The 21973-nt window shown below is 43.0% G+C and overlaps 1 protein-coding gene across 1 annotated transcript; it reads right to left on the bottom strand.

The window, feature by feature from the left end:
* Window positions 1–999: 999 nt before the first annotated feature.
* si:ch211-191i18.2 (uncharacterized protein LOC564095 homolog) lies at window positions 1000–17095 on the bottom strand. Its single transcript, XM_040014541.1, has 5 exons — window positions 16876–17095; window positions 7863–7949; window positions 7062–7234; window positions 2863–2927; window positions 1000–1705 (listed from the first exon to the last, which is right to left on the bottom strand). Exons 1-5 carry the CDS (start codon window positions 16952–16954, stop codon window positions 1699–1701), a joined length of 411 nt encoding a protein of 136 aa, XP_039870475.1. The 5' UTR covers window positions 16955–17095; the 3' UTR covers window positions 1000–1698.
* Between the last annotated feature and the right edge of the window lie 4878 nt (window positions 17096–21973).

Below are 21973 nucleotides of genomic sequence, written 5' to 3'. Positions count from 1 at the left end.
TTTTTTTTTTAAAAATGTTCTGCCCGTTCTGTTGGTTTTTGTTTTTTGCCCTTCTCCCCCGTCCCTCTTCTCAGCTGTTTCTCTTTCCCTCTTTCTTTCCCCCAGTCAAGTCTGTCCCGTATTCAGTAAGTGAAAATAAAATAAACAATAAAAGGTGAATCAAATGGACCATTACGGCAAGGCTGGGATGGTCAATTTGGTAAAGTAAATCCGTTGGGCATCTTTCTTTGCCTTTAGACAATAATTCTGATGCAAAAGAGCCAAACGGGACAGGCCAAAAAAAAAAAAAATTCGGGGAAAAGGAGGACACATTTGTCGGCTGCATTCAGAGGAGTCTATGAATTTGGACAGCCTTCGGCGCGTCGCTGTGACGTAATCGGTCTACAAATGCGGCCTCAGGAGGATGCAGCCCATGAATTTGGACGTGACCTGTGTATTTAAGCCCTGTGTTTCTCTGTGTCTGTGTTGCGATCTACCCTCATTCATGCTGTGTTTTCTGGCTGTCTGCGTAAGTTGATTTGGAAGTTTGCTACTTTTTGAGTTCAGCATTAAAGCTGTATTTAAGTTCACCTTTGGTTTCCGTGAGTCTGCATTTTGGGTCCTTTTCCTGCCTGCACACAGCCTTCACATCTCAGTCCTTAGTATTTCTCCAGCTTCTCGTGTTCCTTCTTCCTGATGTTGCTGTCATTGGGAACCGCTACATCGATCGCTACGGCCGTCTTATTCATCTCTGCCGCTGCTAGGAAGCCCTTTTGGATGCGAGCTGACACATTCACAAACCTATAGAAGTCCAGGTGTTTTCTTCTTCATGCGGATTTTCTGTCAAACTTATTTTGCTGCTACATATGAAAGGTTTTGGAAAATGTTTATTTTTTAATAAAAATAATTTTCAGCATGTTGTCGATGGGACTGCAGTTTTGTTTTTTCGAACAGGAAGATCAAACATCCAAATAAACAATCAAACATGTCGCTGACAAACTGATGATTGTAACCACGGAGGACCACTTTAAATACTTCATCTTTATTTGTTTATATATAAATGTATCTGCAAATATGTTCATTCATACAATCGTGTTTTTATTCTGTCACTTTTGTGTCTTTTTTATGCAAACAAACAGGATTTAGAGGAAAACTATAAACAGCACAATCAAAAATGTATCGCAAGTCAAATAAATCTGTGATTAAACTGTGGATCCAAATCCGCTCCTGGATCCTGAATATGAACAGATGCAAACGTTTGCACAGTGACGGTTCTGCTGTAATAGAAATCTTTCAGCTGACGTTTCACAGTTCAGCCAACAACACTTATGATTTGGAGAAAAAATGAAAGCTCCAGGCCCCCGCTGACCCCGTCCATCAACATGTTTATTCTGTAACACAGTGATTGTTTGCACTCAACTACAAACACTTATGTTGTTTGTTTGCACAATAAGGACACAAAATAACTTCATATTGTCTTTAAAAGCATCTTTTTATTACAAATATAAACATCTTTTCTAAAGTATGGCTTAATCAGCAGTTCCATTAAAAAACGTCTTTACGTATAATAAAAATGTCACCACATAGTGAAATCTTCCAGGTGTTTGTCTGCAAACTTTCTGAAATGGTTCAGGAAAGAAGCTCTGTGATTGGTCCACCTGCTCCCATGAGGAGCCATGTTCAGTGAGGACGGAGCTGAGGGGCTTGTCTCGACACCTGTCACCAGCTGCAACATGAAAAACATCAAATCAAACTGTGCAAATTCAAAGAAAACCAAACGCCTTGTAACGTGTGGTGGAGATGAAGCCAGCCGTGGAGGTGTGCAGGTGGATCGTCAACGAGCCACGACTTTCCACAAGTACTCGCTTGTTTGAAATATTACAAATAAAACAGCCAGCTCTGCCACACCTTACTCCAGAGCGCACTAGTGCACCTACACACGCAGGATCCATATCAGAGATGGTTCAACGAAGAAGAAGAAAAAGGGGGCGACCTACCAGCCATGACACAAGAGGCGCCACCATGTGGTGATACACTGTATTACAACAGCCACAACAGCAACTGTTACAGCCTGAATGTTTGTTTCCATCCATTCATGCTGTGACAACAGAAGCTGATTGGTCAGCAGCTTTCATCTACTTAGACTGAAAGTTGTGCATTTCCATGTTTAAGCACATATTATATTTTGACAAATCAACTATATTAAAGATTACACACATGTGACCGAAAAGAGCAAAGTCAGCCCAAACAAATCTGGATACTTAAATAATTTGCATATAATTACCGAAACAAGCTTTGGATAAATATATTTCCTGTGGTCAGCCCGTTAAACAAAGACGCTCCAGTGGAAGCTGAAAAATAGTAGAAAATCTGACATTTCTATGATTTTCATTTATTCATGAACTAAAAGGAACAAAAGACTCCACATGGAAGATGAGGAGGGGAAACCTTTCCTCCTGACAGCAGACAAACTTTCATTCAGCAACTTTTATCTGATTGAATCATTGGAAAGGCCAGACACACTCTCACCACAGACACACTTCCAACTTTTTATCAAGTTGTTGTAACATTTGGATTCATTATTAAAACTAAAACTCTGTTAATACTGAACTCGTTGGGCCTCCATGAAGTCTTTGTTTTTATGACTCCAACAGCAAAAAGTTTTAGGTTTAACTGAACTGGGATCAGACCTGAGCCGCATTTATAGTTCTTACTGAGGAAACTTCAGCTTTAACGCTGCATGTTATGAAGAGTTTGGTTCTCCTAATGTTTAAATGATCTGAATGTGTGTGTGTGTGTGTGTGTGTGTGTGTGTGTGTGTGTGTGTATGTGTGTGTGTGTGTGTGTGTGTGCGCGCGTGTGTGTCTGTGTGTGTTGGCTCACAGTGTGTGTTGCAGCTGCTGCAGGACCAACAGGATCATCAGAGTCCAGAGCAGCGTCCTGATTTCCTGCAGACAGTAAACACATCATCAGCTTGTTAAACGGTTAAATAGTCTTCATCATCATCTTCAGTGGGTCATAAGTGACATTTGACAACATATTTATTGTTTTTGTTAGAAAGTTTGACCATGAAGCTTGTTAGTTGTTTTGTTATTACTAGTTTACTGTGATTATATGTTAAATAACTGATGGGAACTGATGGGAATAAATAATTTTTCAGTGCCTCAATAATCTATGCTTTTTTATTAATAAGTGTTATAAAGTTATATAGTGTAGTAGTGGACACAGCCCTGAAAATAAAGGCATGAGACCATGTGTCCTTGGGGAGTAGAGAGCTGCAGACTCTCGCTCTCGCCTGGGAAAAAGTAGATAAGAGGGGAGCATCTCTGGTGGAAAGTTACTGCGACACTGTTGTTTAGACTAGAATGAGAGAGCTTCTGTAATAAAGGGGCACACCAGCATTTTGAGATCTGCAGCAACGTGTCGTGCAGGCATCTCCCTTCTAGAAGTAATAAAGTGTTGAGTGGTCTACTGAGCAGTGTGCTGTCTTCCATCGGATGCCTCTGAGGAATCAAAAGAACTCGTGAAGTGTTGATATTTATAGAACTGAGAGGAGTAGAATTGTTGACTCTTCATATGTATCACTGTAGGGTCGACCTTACAGTAAAAAGCACCTCGAGGCGACTGTTGTGGTTTAAAACTGAATCTCTTGTTTTTAATGTTCATTTATAACATAACTACAACCGTTTGTTCTACTGAGTGTGGACTGAGACTGGTGCACCAGTTAGTGACATGTTGTCACTGTTTCTGTTTGGTGTTGTTGTGCTAATAAAGCTTCATCCTGTGGTTGTGTATGAAACACAGGAGCAGAGATCTCTGTCTCCTCTGTTTGTGCCACACGGTGATGCTTCTGCTCTGAATAATGAAGAGTTGTGATTCTCGTTGTTCCAGATGGAGGTCTGCAGCGATCTGATGTCATATCCCGTTAAGACCACTAGGTGTCACTTTTGGTTTGTTTCCAATAAATAGAAGTTTATTGTATTTTTCACATCGCTGCTGTTTTTGAGGTTGTATTTAAATGATCTATGTTTGTTATGTTTATTTCTTCTTTGCTGATTGTTGTCTGTAATTGTTTTACTGTTTGTGTTTGCGCAGTCACTCGTGATGCTCTTTGAAGGACTTTTGTTAAAGCTGCTGTATGAATAACGTTGATTTAAATGTTTTTACTGATCCAGACAAATCAGAGCACAGATCACAGACTGTGGACCTTGTAGCAGGGGAGAGGGCACAGCTCACCCACTGGACATTGGACATCAGGTCTATATTGGGTCTGCCGGTCCATGACCAATTCTGGACATCTATAGGACGTCCAACAGTGACCCAACCTGGACACTTATTTGGACATTGTGGAGAGGTGCAGGAAGTGTACATGGTTAATAAATGCAATATTTTTTAATTTACAAATGTCAACATTGTCGTTATCAACATGACATGAATATGGATAACTAGTCTTAGCCTGTTGATTCATTCATGTGGATCATTTTTGGTTATTTTACATTTTACTGATTTTCTTTAAATGTTTTATTTATTTTAGTTAATCAGCTTATTTGTTTGTAACCAGGTTAAAATTGTCATTCATTAAAATATGTGTTTCATACGTTTAAAAGAGCATTTGCATTATATAAGGTTCATTTTTAAGTATCCTGTTTTATTGTGAAAAGCCTTGTCAGAGGGAGTGAATGGTGCTGTGATGGTCGCCTGCTCTGAGAGATGTTGTGACAGAAAGTATGAGAAGTTTGTTCGTCAACTGGACCATCTGCTCAGAAAACTGTCTGCAGATCACGGTGGATTGCATACATGTAGCAGCGTTATGAAAACGATGTCTGAAAGGTGTCTCCGTTTTTAAAAGACTTGTACAACAACCAAATTTGGACTATTTGGAGCGCGTACACAGAGGTCCTCCCGACAACAGCGGACAGAGGACGTCAAACAAAACAGACGTCGCCTGGCGTCACAAAACAACCCGTCAGTGGACCAAAGATGGAGGTCCTCAAATGACATATAAAGACGCACTTTGTGCAGCGGGCAGCCTAATGATGAACAAAAATCCTTCTACAGGCTCGCCACTTAACAACCATCCTGGATACTTTTCTAAACTCTAGCATTAGCTTTGATGAACATGAAAGGTGCGTTTATAGAAACATCAGCAAATTTGAAAAAAGGTTTGTTGGCTCTAAATAAAGTTTTGGAAGTTGAACTTTTATCACCATCTTTGAATGAATCCTGACAGAGATTTAAATTCAGGACCGTCAGAAAGTTTAAACTTTTCGATTCTGTTTTATTTACACAGAGCTAAATCACAGTAACAGTCGCCTCGAGGCTCTTTGTACTGGAAGGCACAGAGCAAACGCCAACAATCATATGACCTCCTACGAGCAAGCGCTTTGGCTACAGTGAGAAGGAAAAACTCCCGTTTAACAGGAAGAAATACAGACATGCAGTGGAAGAGAAACACATTTTTAAAAATTGTTTAATTCATAAACTGGGAGTTAAGTGAAACCGTGTGTGGTTTTCTGAGTTTCAACCTGAAGGTTTGAACCATGAGGCTCAGCAGAGTTCTCAGCCTGACCACAGAAACCTGACGGGGACACAGAGGCAGGATTATGAAATGTTTTTCCTCCACAGAGATCAACAGCAGTTTGTGAACTCCTTTCTTCTTCTGTGGTGCAGATTTATGGCTCTTTTGTGAGTTAATGGATGCTGGAACTCAACCAAAGTGAACTTGACAAGACCAAGAACAGCAGACCTCAGATCAGCTCTATGTAATGTTTAAACATGAACAGATCCTTTGCTGTCCTGTTTCTGCTGTTTTTTTACTGCACTCGAGTTGTTTTTATTCACGGATTTGAGAAGCGTTGTGTTTGTTGGTGCCAGCAGAGATCAGACCTATTCTTTTTTACACAAAGCAGATGGGCTCAGTCTGCAGGCAGCTGCTCAGTCAGCACATCTATAAATACCAGCAGAGCTCAGCTTGGATGTGGATCAGCAGGTCCTGCAGCTCCGATCCAAACCCGGAGCTGAGGAATCATGAAGGAGCTCAGCAGAAGCTAAAGAGTTCGTTTTCCTCAGAACACGATCGATATCTCTGAACGCCGGGCTTCTCCCGGGAGGTAGATGCACGTTTGGGTCAATTGAAGGTCGGATGCACAGCCCGTCACTCATTTTCAATACTGAGACTGTCTAATCAAATCTCTCAACACAACAGGACCCTCCCCACCTTCGCTGTGCACTCACACACCTTTAGTATGGAAGAAGTGGCGAAGCTGAAAATTACGAAGGTGTATGAGAGCCACTGAAATGAGAAAAAAATGAAGCTGTTTGTTAAGCCAACATTAAAATACATAATTCATTTATACTTTTCAACTGGATTCAGCAACAGAGGAATACTTGTGATTTTGGCTCAGTAGCACCACATTATCATAAGTTTTTAAAGAGATTCTGTTGTGAACTGGCTCTGTTCAGAAGAGAAACTGGATCAATAAGGATATTTATCAAAGTCACTTTGTTTCACATCTTACAGGCAGGCCCAGCAGGATGAGGGACAGATGGAGGAAGGTTCAACATAATCAGGAGGGGAGAGATTCTAGGATTCAGGTAAAGTGAATGGCTGCTTGACCATGAGCTACTGCTAGCAGTAGCTCATGGTCAAGGGTGGCTGTAGCTCAGGCGGTAGAGCAGGTCATCTACTGATCGGAAGGCTGGTGGCTCGATTCCTGGCTTCCCCTAGTCTGCATGCCAAATATCCTTGTGCAAGATATTAACCCCAAATTACTCTCTGATGCATCGGACTATGAATGTGTGTGAATGTTAGTTAGAAAGCACTAAGAAAATGTTCTTGTGAATGGGTGAATGCACAAGTTGTATAAAGCTTTGAGTGCTCAGAAGAGTAGAAAAAAGCGCTATATAAGAACCAGTCCATTTACCATTTAACAGCTAAAGTGGGACCTTTACTTGTCACAGTGCGACTAAGATGTTCCAACCCAGCAACAGTTGTACCAACCTGATTCTAATCTGCTTCATAAACACCAAAAATGCCAATTTTCAGTCACAGTCAGGCCCCGCCTCTCAATACTCGCTCTTACCAAACATACAGGAAATGGTGCAGTGCTGTGAGCGTTGACCCCCTCTGTTGTTCTTCTTGTAATCACCATGGTTACAGCCACTTCCTCCTCTGGTCCTCCAGTGTCCTCCGTAGTTTCGTCTGGATTGAGGTAGCGTTCCACAAGTCTGTCCAGGTCCTCGCTGCTCGTATTACCTGCAAACACCAACAAACATCCATCAGCTGTGCATCACCTCTGAAAGCTAAACGACTCCCATCGTTTCACTGGAAACAGTAACAATAATAATAACTGATGGGCTGTAGATTTGAAGTAATAAAATGTTTCATTCCATGTTCAGAGTTTGATACATTTTTCTTAGTTTTCGAGTTGATGAATCTTTTTTTGTAGATTACTTGGATCGTTTCAAACATGCAAGTGTAACAAATATGCGACTGAGAACTCAGTTTATTGCATATTTGCACATGTTGTATACACTGTTGCTGATATTGTGGCCCACCATTATAGACCCTCAGCATGACCCCACCGGGCTGCCCTGTCAGGCTGCACGTGTCACACTGACAAACAGTGATGTCATTTAAACATCAGTCCATGCAGTATTAACATCAAGTTACAGCTGAAGAATGTCACTACAATGACCTGTTTGTGTGCTTAAGAGAACAACATGTCAATAATGAAGAGTCTAAATTAACTTCATATGTCTAAATATGTTCATATTTAACTGTAACTAAAGCGGCCTGGTTTACCTCTGTGTTTTCAGACGCAGCGACCTGTGGGAGAGAAATCATTTTCTTTTCTTAGTGAAGAAACTTAAGAGGGACTTACTGAAGAAGCTGTACTCAAAGGTGGAGTTGTAGTCAGAGTCGTAATCTGGAGATGATGTGAAATCATCATAATGCTCGGCCCAAGAACCTGAGAGCAAAATGCAGATGAGTGAGTGTCTGTCTCTGAGACAGCTTCAGTGTTACAGGGTGGAAGCTTCTCAGCTGAGCTTCACACTGAGACGAACGCTCTGAAAAACAAACGATCAGGAGAAAAATATTCAAAATAATCATTTTCCACTTCAGACTGTTTCAAATTGATGTTTCTCTTTCTTTCATTTCTTCTAATTGTGAAAAAAATTAAATAAAATCAGAATACATATAAGTTTGATTTGATTTAAACAAATTTCTTAATGTGCTTTCTTTAGCTGTAATATGACATTGTGGTTATTTTATCCTTTTTATATCCTATTGTGTTAAGAAAGAAAATGAAGCATTTGATTTATTTATCCTGAATTTAATCTTGTGTCCTGTCACTTTGAGCTCTGTGAAGGTTTGAATCGATCTCCAGTTTCTGTTTTCTTCCAATACCCCCCCGCCGCTGCCGCTGCCACCGCCGCTGCCACCGCCGCCGCCCAAACAGCAGTACAACAAACCGTCTGTGTGTCTCTCAAATCATATAAAAGTCTTACATCACATGACCAATGAAAAGCATGAGCTACAGGAACTGTTTCAACATCACAAGTTTCAGTTTGACTTGATTATGAATAGAGAAGCATTCGTCTGTCCATCACTAAGCTGCAGCTGGTAAAGCAGACCTTAAATAATCTAATGGATTCATATTCTGTATGTATTTAAAACAGGAGACTCTAAGAAATGCTCCGTGAGCTCTGGATAACTGTTAAGGTTTGTAAAAAGTGTGTCTGACAGCGCAGACTCGAGTAAATATGACTCTCTGACCCCGTGAAGCTCCGTTGAGGAGTTGTCTCATATTTTCAGAGTTTTGGATTGTTTCCATTACTCCACGCATCAAAGTTATTTCTCCACTGGCCTCCAGAAGAAGCTGTGGGGAGTGTTTGTCTTCAGATGTGAGCCTCAGCATGTTTTCACAGACGTATTATTGTTATGAATCTATCTGCTCTGGAACAGCCTGGACGCCACGTTCGCCACACCTTGTTTCAAGTTATTAACATTTCCAAGAGTGACCTTCTCCAGCTGTGAGCTTTACTGTAAACGTAATGTTAAATCACACAGCGGAGGTGTCGGAGCTATGCTGTGTTGTCTAACACTGCACAGGTGTAGAACAAGTTTAACCTTCAAGGAAAACTTTACCAAATCTAACATTTTATTCAAGAAATGAGTGAAAGCTGCAGCTCTGGAGCCTGTCCCAGCTAGCACAGGGCGAGGGGCAGGGGGACACCCTGGACAGGTCCCCAGTCTGTCACAGAGAGACAACCATTCACACCTATGGGCAGTTTAGAGTTTGCAGTTAACCTAACCCCACTAACTGCATGTGTGTGGACTGTGGGAGGAAGCCGGAGTACACGGGGAGAACATGCAAACTCCACACAGAAAGACCTGATGCTGGAACTGAACTCAGGACCTTCTTGCTGTGAGGCAACAGTGCTGTCATCATCGTGGTTTTGGTTTGATTTGGTGTCATTGCTGTCTTCAGCTAACCTTGGCTCAGTCAGGCGAGACTGGAGAAGTCACCTGGATACTGATCAGTACAATCAGCTTTCTTTCCTGGTTTGTTGAGGATGCATCAAGACATTCTGAGTGCTGACTTTTGGCTTTGACGTGAGATTCAGATGCTGCTCTGAGATTTGAACTAACATTTCCTGCTTTCTGTAACAAAGACGTGAGCCCAAAACGATGTGACTGGGTAAACTTTGGTCACCACAGGTTATAAACAGGGCCTGGAGGGTGTGCTGGGGTTGTTTCTCAGACAGCAAAGTGTAATAAGCTGGAACATTCATAGTAAGACAGCTTTAAAGTTTGTCACTGTGTGAATTAAAAGTTTGCAGCTTCCATCACAGCTGAAGGATTTTGGACATTTCTTCCTGCCGTGTGACTGATGTGAAGAGACACGCCATCAAGGAGCATCTGACAACCACAAGCCTCGCACAGGACACGGCCGAGCGTCCGCAGACAGCAGAGGAAGTCTCACAGAAAAACATGTTTACCACAAAGAAGGACAAACTTCTCTTAGATCAGCACATCTGGAAAACATGGACGATTCAGGAAAACGCATGAAGAGTCGGAAACTCAAAGCAAGTCATGTGAAGGCCATCACTGTGGGAACAACATGGATATTCAGCATACAGGAAGGCTTTTAAACAGTTTTTTTAAAGGGATGAAATATAGATTTCTGTGGTGTTGGAAAATCTCAAAACTGAGTTTCTGTCTTGGAAAAGTCGGGAAAGTTTGGAAAGATGGGAAAACAAGGCTCAGAATAAGACTGGTGGTCTGCCCAGATTTGGATGTTATTGTTAAAAGCATGGACTTCTCTACTTCACCTGAGCACTCAAAGCATTTTGCCTCATTCACGCACGCACACACATTCATGCAAGCATGTATGTATACATGAGTGCTACGGGCACCCTCACACAACCAGCAGGGGGCGCTGATTCTCCGCTCTGTGCCACTGAAGCAGGTGGATCGAGGCGCTGACAACAAGAGGACCGGTCGCGGAGGGAAAAGCGATGAGAAAAGCCTTCAGTCACATTCTGGTGGGAATCCTGGTCCCCAAGGATGCTCCTCTTCCTCCCTCACATACATCAGCTGAGCCCAGAGTTTCTCTGGGAAAAGTTTCTGCTCACTGTCTGAACACCATCACACTGATTCATGAAAGAGTCTCAGAGTCTTATCTCCACAAACACAAATAAAACTTCACTTCCTGTTCACTCTGCAGCTCGTTAAATCCCCTTTGTCACAAGTTCAGTCCTCTAACAGTGATCTGTATAAACAGCGTGTGGCTGTCACCAAAGTTTTACACATCAGAAGCTTTTTTGGGGGGGAAACAAAACCATCTGCTGTCGTCTGATGAATATCAGGCTTTTTACCAAAGTGACGCCAGGAGCCAGAAACCCAACTGTAGTTTGGATTAAGGAGAAACGTGTTTCTCGTGGAAACGAACTGTAGAGGTCGACATCTACACAGCACTTTAGTTAACAAAACCTTGTTTGGATCCAGCTCTTCCGAACAGTAGCAAAACAACTTAACTCTTTCTGTCATGGATGTTTTCAGGTCTGGTTTTCTTTAATCGCGCTCCACTGAAACGGCTCTACTTAAAGTGTGTGATGATGTCTGAGTACACAGTGCTGGTTCTGTTGGCCTCACTTTGATACTGTAGATTACAGCATCATGATTCCTGCTGGTGTTTTAAAATGGTTCATGTCAAATTTATCTGAAAGATCTTGACTGTTTTTGTGACGTCTGCCTTGTGGGGTCCCTCAGGGATCTGTGCTGGGTCCAGGTCTCTTTTTGCTCTATATATCCCCCGAGGCCAAAATCATTAGGCGTTAATATCTCCAATCATCTCTATGCTGTTGACATTCACTTATACTGTTCTTTCAAAGAGTTTTATAAATTGTCTAGTTTAAGTAATTGCCTGTCAGACATCACGCTGTGGTTAAACGACGATTTCTCCAGCTAAACTCTCATAAAAGAGAAACTTTGATTACTGATAACGTGATTTCAGAAATCAGGCAGCGTGTCAGCTTCTTAGACTCTTCTGCTGAATTGAGCCTCAGACTCCTCGGTGTCATATTCAACAGTTTAATGTGGTGAGAGCATCTCTGAGCTGTTTCTATCTCCTAAGGAATATTTCAGCCTGCTGGTGTCAGAGGCTGAACCCGAGATGATTCTTCATGCTTCCTGTTTGCATTACTGTAACTGGTTTTTAATTAATCAGCTTTGGATCGTCTTCAGACTGTGCAGAAAGCTGCGGCCAGACTTTTAACTGCCACAAACACAAGATCACACATCACTCCAGGTTTGGCTTCTCTTCATTGGTTGTCAGTAAATTTTAGGTTTCACTTTCCTGTCTTCCTTCTCTCACCCCAACCGGTCGCAGCAGATGGCCCCGCCCCTCCCTGAGCCTGGTTCTGCTGGAGGTTTCTTCCTGTTAAAAGGGAGTTTTTCCTCCCCACTGTCGCCAAAGTGCTGCTCATAGGGGGCTAATCTGATTGTTGGGTTTTTCTCTGTATCTATGAAGCGCCTTGAGGCGACTTTTGTTGTGATTTGGCGCTATATAAATAAAATTGAATTGAATTGAAATTGAACTTTAAAATGTTGGTTTTAACCTGTAGGATCCTACATGCTCAAGCTCCCCAGTATATCTGTGACCTGCTGAAACCAGCTCTAAGTGTGATTAGGCAGCGTGACTCCACTGACTCTTTTAAAAATCAGCTGAAGACATTTTTATATTGACAAGCTTTTAATTGTTTTCTGTTTTACATTGTTATATATTTTATATCCATCTCTTATTTTACTGTGAATCACTTTGTGATTTATCTGTGAAAAATGCTTCATAAATACATTTTACTTACTTAGTTACTTAAATATAAAAACAGCTGCTGGACTGCACTTGATCCTGAAACACATGAGGACAGGAACTCAAGTCTGATCGAGACCCTCAGCTGACCTCTGAAGGTCTGAATAGAAACTCAACATGATGCCTGCATTCTCAGAGATGTTAGTGTTCCTAATTAACACACAAATGGAAGCACAGCTGCTCTGCAGTTACAGTTTCCACCTCAGAGCTGCAGCCATCAATCTCCCAGAAACGAGTTTGAACTGGACACTTCCTGTTAGGTCTCCTTCACTGGGTTTGATAGAACGTCTGTGGTCAACAAGAGCATTTACATATCTGTAATAGTGCCAGAAGCCCAACAGCAGGACAGGACGTGCACAATTTGGAGATTCCAGCCAGTTTGACCAAACATTTGACAGTTTGGAAAAGAAAAGCGGCGACTCTCTGTTTCAACATAGTGTTCAAGCACACTTAAGAGATCGACCCACCGGCCTCTGGATATACAGGACACCAGATCTACCGCCTGAGTTACAGCCCAGAGGAGTCCTCGTTTTACTCTAAATAACTCTTCAAGGTGTAAATGTGGGAGAACAAATGAGGTCAAGCCTGTGATGATCTGGCAGATCTGATCTGATCCATGTCGACCAACATGTTACGCCTGCTCTTTTACACGGGATTAAAGGGACAGTGCACACAAACACCCAGTACACGCATGATTAAACCAAGCGTCAGGGTCGATGATGCACGGACGTATCACGGTCATTGTGGATGAATGAGGCTTCAGAGGCTCTGAGTCTGTAGGAGTGTTTCACACTGCGCACATGTGACTTTAATTTTCTGTTTCTCAGATTTCAGTAAGCTCACACACGGTTTTAGGGGGTGGATGGGAACTGTGGGGGAGGATTATTAATTGTTTCCAAACAGGAAGTCAGGAAGTATGTCATCTCTAGCAGCCTGTCAATCACAAAGGTGCATTATACACACACACAGACACACACAGACACACACACAGACACACACAGACCACACACAACACACACATGCACACACACAGACACACACACAGACACACAGACACACACAGACAGACACACACACACACGCACCACACACACACCACACACACACAGACACACACACAGACACACACACGCACACACACACAGACACACACACAGACACACACACAGACCCCACACAGCACACACACAGACACACACACACACACACACAGACACACACACGCAGACACACACACAGACACGCACACACACACAGACACACACAGACAGACACACAGACACACACAGACACACACAGACACACACACACAGACACACACACCCACACACACGCACACACAGACACACACACACACCAACCACACACACACACAGACACACACACACACACACACACACACAGACACACACAGACACACACACGCACACACACACAGACACACACACACGCACACACACACACAGACACACACACACACCAACACACACAGACACACACACGCAACACCACACAGACACACACACAGACACACACAGACACACACAAACAACACAACACGCACACACACGCACACACACACACGCACACACACACAGACACACACACACACACACACACAGACACACACACAACACACACACACACACACACAGACACAACACGCACACACACACAGACACACCACACACACAACACACACACGCACACACACACACACACACACACACACACACACAGACACACCACACACACACAGACACACACAGACACACACACAGACACACACACACACACACACACGCACACACACACACAGACACACAGACAGACACACACAGACAGACACACACGCACACACACACACAGACACACACACAGACACACACACGCACACACACACAGACCACACAGACACAGACACACACACACACACACACACAGACAGACACACACCACACACACACACAGACACACACACACACACACACACACACACACACACAGACACACACACAGACAGACACACACACACACACAGACACACACACAGACACACAGACACACACACACAGACACACACAGACACACACACACAGACACACACACACACAGACACACACACACACACACAGACACACAGACACACACACAGACACACACACACACACTCTGTCCGTTCACAGCAGCAGGACACAAAGCTGATGTCTCTGTCAGACTGTGGGAAGTTTGAATTGTCACTTTATCACAAAAGTATTTCAATTGAAAATAACTTTGTAGGGAAATTTGTGTTGTCGATTATTTCTTTCTCGGCGTTACATCGCTGGGAAAAGGTTTTTGTTTCCTCTTAAACGGCTACCAGCTCGGTCACAAACGGCCGTGGATGGAAGCCCATTGTTCAGCCAGCGTTCATCACCAGTCAGCCAGTGTGGTTTGTGTTGTTCACTGTGGCACTACCAGCACACTCGGAGCTCACGAGTGTTTAAAGGGCTGAGGTCAGGGCTTCAGGCAGGCTGATCCATCCTCTGCACTGTAGCCTGGGACAAATCTGCTCGGTGGGGTCGAGCGTTGTCGTCGTGGAGGAGAGTTCAGGCACAGACTGTGGAGCTGTGGGACTGCAGGATCTCACATTGATATCTCTGCATTTAGGTTGTTTTCAGTGATGACAAGCTTGCTTTCACACCATCACAGTGACTCCACCAAAAGCTGTTACCCTGTAGGTACAGTGGTAAGGTACCGCCTCGCTTCCTGTTTTCTTTCTATGTTTGTCACACTTAAATGTTTCAGTTCATCGAACAAATTTAAATATCAGACAAAGATAACAAGAGTTTATTATTTAGGTGGAAAATCCAAACCTCCATGTGTGAGAAAGTGATTGTGCCCCAAACCTCATAACTGGCTGGGCCCCCCTCAGCAGCAACAACTGCAATCAAACATTTGTGAAAACTTCCAGCTGTGGGGGAGTTTTGGCCAAAACTTGCAATGCCTTCAGCAGTGGGCTGGAAGCATTATATTCAGCCACGTTGGAGGGATTTTGAGCATGAACCATTTTTCATGGGCACAACTTCCATACTCACCTCTGTTGCTCAGCACACGGATGCATTTCCTCACAAATGTGGCTCAATTTAAGGAGAAACAAAGAGCTTTTCCAGCAGTGTAAGATTTACTGCTAAGAGGTACAACTGAGCAAACACAAACTTCTTTACTTCTTCTGTTAAGTTTAGCTACATTTACAGGGAGCTCCATGTCAGGTTATTTGAGATGGTGTGTGTTGGGATCTTATGACTCATCATTCAGGTGTCACTGAGTGTACTCAGGATTCTGCTGAGGGTATGAGTTGCCCACAGGTGGCTGTGAGTCATTTGCCTTTCACAGCATGCAGGAAATAAACACGTGTACACTTACATCCATGCAGCAGTAACTTCATTAACATGTGGTTGGTGGTAAGTTCTGTCTTGAGTCTGTTAACAGAGGACCAGCCTCGACCTGCTGGATCCACACAGTCCCATCAGCTTAGACAGAAGCCTTTACATCTCAAACACTGAGCTGAGCAGTGCTTCCACTGTCAGTCACACTGTTTGGGTTTTTGGTCACTAAACATTCTCATTGATCTTCTCGTGTGTGCTTCAGTTTCACTGGTAATTAGCAAAACTGCCTGGCTGTATGTACACATTAGGGCACGTTCACTCACTGGCACATTTTTGTGATTTTACGCTAATTTACCCCAATTAGTAAATCTGGGACCAAGTCGCCTGTTTGTTGCTTGTTTCAGTGATAAGACAAACAGAAACAGAATAAAACATGGAAATCAAAGAGCTACAAACACAAAGGGACCTATTCTTGTCTCCTTATTTCCTGTCACCTATCTCCTGCTCCAGTGGTGGATGGTCATGGAATAACGCGGTCTGTGGATGTACCTGCAGTCCCTGAGAGCTAACAGCTCGCATACAGACTTTTTTTTCTGCTAAATTTGGATGATGTCATGAAGAGAGGACAGAGGCCACACCCACTCTGTGTTCAATCAGAGTAAAGGAGGCATGAGGAGCCTTCTTTCATTGTGTTCTGCCCCCCGGCAGGCTTCCACAAGTTAGCCAATCAGAACAGAGTGGGCTTTAAGGAGGAAGGTTTCTGTGCTCTGTTAGCTTTAATCAGATCCAGATTTCTCACAGAGCAACAATCCCCTGCAGGACAGTAAACTAGACATCAGCAGTCGCTGCTTTTTCCATCCTGGTCTAAAAAAAGAAGGCTGTGTGTTAGAAACTCCAGCATCAGCCAAGATTCATTGACTTTCTGTGACTCTTCATCAGAATATTAGAGTTGGGGTTAGTGCAATCACAGAGGAAGTGTGGGCTCTAAAACACATGACACCGCTGTTTTCTTACTCAATCACTTTTCCTGTTACACAGACAGAAGGGGGGCTCATTTCAGCCTGACATGCAAACAGAGCCGGGGTGAGGAGGGGGGGCAAACATGTCAAATACATTCAGAACAGGAAGTAGAACAGCTGCAACAGACTCACCAGGCAGCAGCAGCAGCGGCAGCAGCAAGGCTCCAAGCAGATGAAGTGACAGGAACCTGGGGGAGGACATGACTCCCATGGAGAGACAAAGAAAGACAGAGTGAGGATGAGGATGGTAGAGACAGGGACAGATGGGAGACCTGGAGATGAAGAAAGCAAAGAGCAGAGAGAGCACAGAGAGGTGTGATGGTCTGAGCGACGGAGCTCTGAATGAATATGAACACAGAGAAAAGGGGAGGAGAGAGGGAGCGGGGGAGGAGGATGAGGACACTGAGAAGGTGGGGGGGGGGGGGGGGTTCTGGTTTTCCTGCCAAGTTTGTTCCACGTTTGCCAAACATGAAGAAACAGACAGACATGAATCACAGTGAAAACTGCAGCATTAAAGGTCCTTCCACAGTTTCACAGTCAGTGAGTCGGGCTAACGTTACACTCCCCACAAAGGATCAGCTCAGACCGTCCTGAAGGGAAAAACTCAAGTTAAGCTGCATTTCACAAAGAAAACACTGACCTGTGTTTTTCACACAAACATATAAAAATCACCAGGACTGTAAATACAATATGTTTGTTCATCAAATAAAGAGAGGCAGCGCAGGCACGCACAAACCTGTGTGTGCTTGTGCTGCACTGCTGTCACACAGTACTGGCTCCCCTCATTTGAACTTTCACTCACATGTTTCATCCACAAATATTCATAACAGACAAAAAGCAGTCTATAAGTGATGATTTCATCAGCCCTGCAGTGTTGGGGAGTAACAGAGTACATGTACCAGCGTTACGTATTTAAAATACAAAATATGAGTAACTGTATTCAGTTACAGTTACCGTTTAAAAAGGTGGTATTCAGAATACAGTTACTTTGCTGAAATAAAGGGATTACACGGCGGTCTTTTCCTGTTTCATATGTTCGGCTATGTCCTCTCTGTTTTTGGTTTCCACGCTGGTGGAAACCCAAACAAACACACATTAAGAGGCTCTAATGTCTGCGTCTCAGTCTCAGGCCCACGTCACCTCTACTCGCGGCCGCATAATGACGTGAAGAAACATTTTTTAAAATTATTGTTCAAAAATGATTTAATATGAAGGCAACAGGCAGAGTGTTACAGGCATCGCCCTGAAGAGTGTAGCCTGATGGGCAGTGAAGCCCAGCTGTGAGTAAGCTGTTAAGACTCGACTGTACACCGTGTTCCTGTTTCCCTCTGAAACAATAAGCTCTGTTGCAGCCTTTCAACTCCTCTCTCTGTCTCTGCTAGCAAAGTCGACCCAGACAACAAAGTAAAGCTAGTTTTCAGCTACGAGCCGACACGAACCCGACGTATTAGCCAGAGGTCCCTTTACTACGGTTCGGAGCCGCGGACCTGTTTTATATACGCGCTGAATAGTTTTCTATACGAGATCGCTGCAAAAATGGAGAGTAACCTTCAGTAATAGTAATAAGTCACACAGCAACAGGACATTCATGTAGCTGTAAAAAGCATGATAATATATTAAGTAATCCGGATACGTTACTGTCATTGAAATACATTTTGGGGCATGTAATATGTAATCTGTAGTGGAATACATTTTAAAAGTAACCTTCCCAACACTGACCCTGTGTGTAATAACTGCTTGTGTGATGTCAGTGATTCGTGTTAGCTCACTATTGTAATTCTACGGTGGCCCCTAGAGACAAAACACGTACAAACACAACAGAAGTGCTCCAGGACACTAGGGGGCAGTGTTGAGCTTTTGTTACCTGGTGGCTACACAAGCCAGGAAGTACCAACAACCGGATTTGGTGTGTGGTAGTAACAGGTAAATGAACATTTTTTTAAATATTTGAATATATATGAGTGCTTGTGTATAAATACACAAACACTACACATAATTCTTAATTGTGTAATTTAAGTGAGGTAGGTAGCTCTGTTTTGGAAGTTCAGTTAACGCTTGAAATGCGTTTTGGAGTTTGTACGTGCTTTGTCTCTAGGGGCCACCGTATAACTCAGCCACACTGCATGAACGGCTTGTTTCAGCATCTCATTTGGACGCAGGTCCACACTTTGACTCAGCCACTACAAAACTTCCATGTGGCTTCTGATTTTTTGAGCTTGCTGCTAAACCGAAGTGTTTTTGAGCTTCAGGACAGGGACTGATGGTCAGACTTTCTCCTTCAAGCTTTTCTGTTAGAGAGCAAAAGCAATGGTCCAGGTCCTAAAGCAGCAAAGCAGCTGCAGACCACCACACTACACCACACTACACCACACTACGCTCACCGTGTTCGACTGTATGACATGCTGTGTTACTAACAGGACTCTTTTTGTCTCGTCCACAGAATATTTTCCCAGAACGTCTCAGGGACCATCGGGATGTTTTGTTGGAGCCTGTCCTAAATTAGGATTAGGATTCTAATTATTGTCGTTACACATGTTTCAATACAGAGTGATGAAATACTGAAGCCTTATAAACAGCTTTGTAACCCAGACTGATCATGAGTACTTTGCTCCTCAGCTCTTCTTCAGTTTTTTTTCTTTCATGGTATGATATATGGTTCTTCAGATCCTTCAGTTGTAATGATCACTGTACTAAATATTCTGCTTCGCTGAAGCTGCTTACAGAAGGATGACTATGTTAGTTTAAATGGATTAATATGCCTGAATCGTGCTGTCAGAATCCTCAAAGCACAGGCCGGGGCGGCAGCAGTCTGTCAGCCTTATATCATTTTTACATCGTTTGCTTACAGGTTCAACAGGTCAGTAGACAAAAGTGAGTATGGATCTGCACTGCATCCTGAAACACGGTGACGCTCCACAGACATGTGTAGCACCATCGTCCTCTAAACTCCCCAGCTCACTGTTCCAGCACCAGAAGGAAGTAACGCTTTAAAATAAATGGTTTAAAGCAGCAGAACAAATATCAGCAGTCCCACACACGCTCTCTTAGTTTGTGAATATCATCTGTCTGATTTCAGACTCTGTTTATTCTCAGCTCTCTCCAATTAGCTCAGTGAGAAAACCTGTTTAGGCCCAATGACAACAATCATTCATAAGTGATTTCAGCCACAGTCTCCATCTGATCAGACAAACATGCTGTGAATCTTTTCTATGTTGGAGAAAACTCAAACAAAAAGGACAGATGAAGAGTATCAGTGTTTACAGCATCCCTGCTGCTGCTGCACCTCCTCACATTCTTTTCATGTAATCAGACAAAATCTGACTTTTCTCACAATATCATCCTCTCTGTCCTGACTACATACACATATATATATTACCTCACCAACTTTATAATGGACTGGCATGAATTCAGTCAACGTTAACTGCTGGTTTACAAAACAGTGAACTTCCTTTCTGTTACAAACAAAATGACAACTAACCAATAATTGTGGGAAAACATTTCCAGAGGAGGAAATCAGACATTTAATTGTGTTAGGGAAACTCTGATTTCTCAGTTGTCCCTGAATACGTCATCTCCCAGCGCTGGTGACCTTCACCAGGGACACGTTGACCAAATTATCGATGTTTTCGTCTCTCATAAAGACAGAAAGTCCAAATAAAGATGTGAGTTGAATGTGAATAATGCAGCTGCTGCCTGTACGTGTGTGTTCAGACAAGCCCAGAGCGCTTCCAGCCTTTGCATGTTTACTTAAATATTTTTATAGCATGCCCATAAATCAGTGAACAGTTCAGGTCCCAGATATTTATTAGAGCAGGGGTGTTTCTACAATTGTTTAAACCTGGGGGACAACAAAGGGGGACCAAAAGGAGCTGGGGGTGGGGGCATTTCCATGGGAAATAAACATTTTTGTTTGGGGAGTGGAGCAAGCAGCAGCAGACAACCTGCGATACAAAAGTTTAGTCTTAGTGTACATTTAAGTTGTTTACATCTTTATTTTATAGATGTAATCACCTGTCGTTCAACAAAATATAACAAAGTGCCCCAGAAGTATAGCCTCTGTTTCAGTGTGCTAACAGTGCTTCCAGATAGCTTAGCACAAATGCTAACTAGGCTAACAGTCTTGCTAAATAGACTGGTTCTTACATAGGGCCTTTATACTCTACCTGAGCACTCAAAGCACAGCATACAACATGCCTCATTTGCACATTCACACATTCATACACCAACAAGTGTTTTCTAGCTAACAACTCTGCTGGACGCTTCAGAGAAGCAAACATGTGAAGGAACACAGTATCTGTTTGTATCTCTTCAGTGCACAGAGAGCTGGACAGTGTTTATAGCCATCACTTTCATTCAAACTATGATGTATCAATATGCTAGCAACCAAAGCAATCACAGGAAGGCAACCAGCAACCTCTCACTGCTGATGGTTCCTAGATGGTAACAGACCGGTCTGTAGATCTGTGGGATGGGAATCGAGACCCAGTTCTCTACAAGAACCTGTTCCCATTTCAGTTCCTTAGCATTGTCTGTCACTCCTGCTAATCAGTTCCATTTGCGCTACAATCAGCTGATGTCAGTTCATATGTTGGAGGAAATTACTCTGCGGTGAGTACATGGACATTTTCATTTTCATATTTAATTGCACACAAGGATGGGAGTGTGATGGTAAAGTGGAAACTGCATCCAGAACAGAAACAAACTACTAACACAACTTCAGCGCTTTGCAGGCATGCTAATGGATGCTAATGCTAAGCTAGTCAAAAGCCCAGAGTGAGGTTAAAGCTGAGTAAATGCTGACCCCAGACCAGCAGCCAGAGCCTGAACCTCAACAGGTAACAAGAGGATGAGCTTCAGCTTCTGTTTCTACCTGCTCGTGTTTCTACGGTAGCATCGCCGTGGTGATTGCTCTTTGGGCATTGGCGCTAGAAACTGCTACGAGAAAATCCAATCTATAAGTTATATTGATAATGGAATCGCTAAATTCTTATCAATTCCCATCCCCTCCCTACCCTGGCACCATGTCTGTCTCTTTTTTGTAACTTTTCAGTGTTTTGCTTTTTATGAACCTTTTTTCCATTGAAGTGAAATCCTCTTCAAACCCATACTACTTTGAAATGGAACTACTTCAGCATACGTTCAAACTTTAAACAGGTCCGTCGTTTGCTCTATGTGAATAATATAGATATCAAAATGTAGCTATGGTTGTCCTCTTTAAGAAAATGACCTT

This window comes from Simochromis diagramma, unplaced genomic scaffold, assembly GCF_900408965.1.
Source record: "Simochromis diagramma unplaced genomic scaffold, fSimDia1.1 OVJJ01000251.1, whole genome shotgun sequence".
Taxonomy (NCBI): domain Eukaryota; kingdom Metazoa; phylum Chordata; class Actinopteri; order Cichliformes; family Cichlidae; genus Simochromis; species Simochromis diagramma.
The sequence above is the reverse complement of the archived record's forward strand: the minus strand, read 5'-3'. Positions and strand labels throughout refer to the sequence as shown.

Excerpts from the sequence above, each read along its gene's own strand:
- si:ch211-191i18.2 (XM_040014541.1), bottom strand. The coding sequence starts at position 16,954 with ATGGGAGTCATGTCCTCCCCCAGGTTCCTGTCACTTCATCTGCTTGGA. Across the intron at positions 7,950-16,875 it reads GCCGCTGCTGCTGCTGCCTG|GTTCTTGGGCCGAGCATTAT; the intron begins GTGAGTCTGTTG and ends TTTTGCTCTCAG. Across the intron at positions 7,235-7,862 it reads CTTTGAGTACAGCTTCTTCA|GTAATACGAGCAGCGAGGAC; the intron begins GTAAGTCCCTCT and ends TGGTGTTTGCAG.